Below are 4,450 nucleotides of genomic sequence, written 5' to 3' on the forward strand. Positions count from 1 at the left end.
TCCCCCCATTATCCCAGACACTCTAAACCCCTCCCAGATGGTTGGTTTTTGTTTTACAACTTACACCTTCTCCATAGCAGAAGTAAACTTACATGGCAGTGGACCTGGGTGCACGCCGTGGCGCATAAGTATTTATGTGCGCATCTCTTGGCCATGCCCCATCCCTTTTTGGAGTCGTGTGAGATATGCAGGCATCTGGGAGACTTTTAAAATTCTGTGGGCATGCGTAAGCCTAACTTGTGTGTGCATCTCCCGATTTTGACATGCAGCGGGATTTAAAAATCTAAGTCTAAGTGAGAAAATTACCTGGTATGTGTAGTGATTTGTTTTTATTTTTTATGCATGTTATGGTATAATCTTCCTAAATTTGTAGTTAGGTGGGTAAAAAAGCCTTGTAAATAAATAAATAAAAAGAATGAAATACTTACTATAAAAAAGAATTTGGCATGTAGGTTTGTGCATACATGTGAACTGCCTTGTGATTTTGATATAAATATGACATTAGCCCGATGTCTGGTTTTTGCCACTAACAATACGACCTTTTTACAGTGTTTTGCATTTTTTTTCACCTCACCTCTATTTTGGGGTTATTTGTGATATGCACATATGCAGATGTTTACTATGGGGATTTGTAAATCTCTGTAAGAGAGCGTTTTTGAGGGGAAAAAATACTTCTTATATTAGCCTTAGATTGTACCATGCTTAGAAATCTGGAACCCCATATTCTAATCCTACCTCTGCCACCCACCTTGGCCCCTTGAACAAATCCTTTAACCTTCCTGTGTTTAAATTTAGGGTAAGCTGTTGTGGGCAAAGGCCACATAACTTTGTGACTTATAATTACTTCTGTGATCATATAGAGTACACTGACAGTTTTTTTTGTTTAAAAACTGAAAGAATATAATAAAGGCAGATAAAGCTCTTGTCTGCCTGTCTCCATGCTTCACAGTTTGGCAATCTATATGGGTGTTTTTGTCTTTTAAAAAAATTCAATTTTTTTTTTATTTCTAAAGATAACGAAGGTCAAAGACCGATTGGTATTTCTTTTAGGCTAGTCAATATTTAACCATGTATGGATTTTTTTTTTCAAGTAGATAAATCCCTCCTTTTAGGAATAAAAGGAAGAGTGAACAGTTGCTGCTCAGATAAATGAGAAGCGAGAGAAAGGCAGACAGGCAGAAAAAGATTATACAACAGGAAACAGAAGATAGTCAACGGCAGAGAAATCTGGAGACAGAGATCAACAGAAAATGGTGTCTATGAGCCTTCAGCTATTAGGATATTTTTTAGGACTGCTGGGATTGGTGGGCACTCTGATAGCCACCCTTATGCCAAATTGGAAGAACATTGCCTACATTGGCAGTAACATTGTGACTGCTGTGGACTACTCGAAGGGGCTGTGGATGGAGTGTGCCACCCAAAGCACTGGTATCGTCCAATGTGACATCTACAATTCCCTGCTGGACCTCCCTTCTGACACCCAGGCTGCCCAGGCCATGATGGTGGTATCATGCGTAATGTCCATCCTGGCTTGCCTGATATCTGTGGTTGGAATGAGGTGCACTGTCTTTGCCCATGATTCTCCAGGAAAAGACAAGATTGCAATTGCTGGAGGTGTCATTTTCATCCTGGGAGGACTGTTTTGCCTCATCCCTGTTGCCTGGAATCTCCATGTCATCTTACAAGATTTCTACAGCCCTCTCGTTCCAGAAAGCATGAAGTTTGAAATGGGAGAAGCTCTGTATTTGGGCATGGTTTCCTCTTTTCTGTCCATCATTGGAGGATCTATGCTCTGTGCTTCATGTCCACCCCGGGAGACAAGGTCCACTCATTACACCCCTTACCAAGTAAGAAGTCTGAGTGCCCAGAGCCAGCGTCCTTTCGTCAGTCAGACACAGAAAACTAAGAGTGCATCTGATGGGTATAACATGACTGGCTACGTATAGGCACAGTGAGGTATGCTGCATAATGAAGAGAATGTGGAAGAATAAAACATTTTTGTAAGAATGAACATGCCAACCTAGCATGCAATAGATATTGTAATTCTGTATGCTTGCTTACATATCTCCTATGCTTACTTTTTCAGCTCTTCTTCTGAAGGTTGTGAGCCGGGGGCAGGTTTTACAGTAGCACTTCCTCTGTATATCGTTTTCTGCCAGTAAGACCTTGAAAGGTGAACTTGATTTCTCTAACTGTGAGATGACGCCACATGGAATTGCTGATTACAGTACTTAGCCCAGCTGGGTATAGTCAATGTTTTTAATATTTAAACAAAAAACAGTCCTTCATAGCCTTCTACATGGTGGGAGTCATCCAACCGGTTTTTTTGCAAAGAATTATCAGAATTATCTCTTTTGTTCTAAGACACCACATGCGGGGCAGCTTCTATGGCATAATGACAACCATAGCAGATACCAATTTCTACTACTTTGCTCCAGAGTGGACCACAGGTTGTCCTGATGCTCGTTGCCCTTCTACAGGACGGATCCACCGTTCATCGGTTGTATGTTGACATATGGTGCTAATGGACGCCCGATTTGATACAAGCCGCATTGATTAAAGGAGACAGACTTGGGGTTATCGCATAAGTAGAATTCGATCCATAGCAGGAGGGAAGATTGGTGGGAAAGAGGGAGAATCATGAGGAAATATGAGTTTAAAAGAGTTCATCTAAATTTGTACGGATCTTGGAAGGGGGTTGGGGAGCCTGAGCAAACTCAATTGGTTTTTCTCTTCAGCAGCTGACCATGAATTGTGGTGCTACTGTGTTTATTACAATGAAATAGTTATCTTGCTGTAATTCTAGCATTTTCAACCAACTTTTTCTCGTTTGTCTTTAAGTTAATCAAACTAATTCAACAACTCTAATGAAACAGATGAAAACTGAAATCTGTACAAATAAAACATACATATATTTTCTTAATTTCCATGTGCATCTCCATTTGTTATGTAAATGTTAAGGCTGCAGTGGGAGGAGAGCTGTGCTGAATAAGATCACAGGTCTCTTTAGTGACAGTTTTACTTGGAAATGTAATAGAACATTGGAAGTTCTTGGAGAATGCTCTGAACCAGTCCTTCAAGAGGGTCCTCACACATGAAGCCCGATGTTCCAGAGAGCTTTTCCATAGATGTGGAATGGGAGAAACTCTTTACAGCCTGGCGGCTCAGTGACAGCACTGCACGCAGTCCTGCTGGGGGCACCTGGGTTCAATTCCTGGCTCAGGTCTTCTGCTCCCCGCGTTGGCTGGCACAGGAAATGCTGCAGGGGGCATTTGGAGCTCATGATTGCAGGATGTTGGAAGGAGTAGTGGTGCATAAATCCCAGGCAAGCTTGGTTCCTGCATTTCCCTAAAGTACATTTGAGAGGGGATACAAAATAAGGAAGGGGGAGGGAAGTCCCGGGTAGTTGTAAATGAAGGCTCATAGTAGACGACCCCACCCCTGGTTCCAAGAAAGGCCACAGGAGCAGCTGTAAACGTCTGGGTCAAGAAAGAAAATAGAATTCATAATGAGTTATTTATTTCCCGCACCCTCCAAAATTCAAGGTGGGGTACATACAAGAACATCCGTAATAAAATAATCAAATTATACAGAGCAGGACAAGAGCGTGAGACAACAGTACATAAACATAACCTGCAACAAGATAATCGTACAGAAGTGCCTGGGAGTTAGCTGCCCAAACAAGAGAGGAGAGGAGCATCTAGTTAATGCCTGGAAGGCTGCTTTTAAGTGCTTTTTTAAAATTCTTAAGGCTCATTCAGCAGTGTTTTGAAAGAGGGAGGGAGTCTCGTAACACTGGCCCTGCAGTGACAAAGCTCCTTTCCCGGGTGGCTGATAAACGAGATGAGCGAAGAGGGGACATCCAGCAGGGACAGAGAAGAGGACTGCAGGGTTCTGGATGGGGCATGTACCTCAAGGGTGCAGCCGATCCAAGGAGAGGTGACAGTAGTAAGGAGATTACTGATACTGCATACATTTCTTACATGAAGCTCATCCACACCTCTTGCTTAGCTTTACAATCCCTTCCTTTTCCTCAGAGATTTCCTGTGTTTGTCCCATGCTCTCTTGAAATCAGTTATTGTCACTGTCTCTATCACTTCCACTGAGAGGCTGGTCCAAGCATCTACTGCCCTTTATGTAAAGAAATATTGCCTTAGATGACTCCTTTCATCCTCATTCCATGACCTTTATTCCAGAGCCTCCTTTCCGTTTAAAGAGGCCCCCGCCTCATGTGTATTTTTTCCTGAAGGTATTTAAATGTCTCTATCACATCTCTCCGTTCCTCCAGGGCATATTTAATTATTTAGATTTTTAAGTCTGTCCCCATATACTCTATGCTGAATAACACTGGCCATTTTAGTAGCTGCCCTCTTGACCGACTCCATCAGCATGGACCGTTGTGCATCATTCTAGAGAAGCGTTTGCCCAGTGGATTGTAAGTTATAGTTTT

General features: G+C 42.3%; 1 protein-coding gene across 1 annotated transcript; it reads left to right on the top strand.

The window, feature by feature from the left end:
- The first annotated feature begins 1,132 nt into the window (after positions 1–1,132).
- On the top strand, positions 1,133–2,923 carry CLDN2 (claudin 2). The gene is made up of 2 exons (XM_029604953.1): positions 1,133–1,956; positions 2,087–2,923. Exon 1 carries the CDS (start codon positions 1,251–1,253, stop codon positions 1,944–1,946), a length of 696 nt encoding a protein of 231 aa, XP_029460813.1. The 5' UTR covers positions 1,133–1,250; the 3' UTR covers positions 1,947–1,956; positions 2,087–2,923.
- The last annotated feature ends 1,527 nt before the right edge of the window (positions 2,924–4,450 follow it).

Source organism: Rhinatrema bivittatum, chromosome 6 (genome assembly GCF_901001135.1).
Source record: "Rhinatrema bivittatum chromosome 6, aRhiBiv1.1, whole genome shotgun sequence".
Classification (NCBI taxonomy): domain Eukaryota; kingdom Metazoa; phylum Chordata; class Amphibia; order Gymnophiona; family Rhinatrematidae; genus Rhinatrema; species Rhinatrema bivittatum.

Excerpts from the sequence above, each read along its gene's own strand:
- CLDN2 (XM_029604953.1), top strand. The coding sequence starts at position 1,251 with ATGGTGTCTATGAGCCTTCAGCTATTAGGATATTTTTTAGGACTGCTG.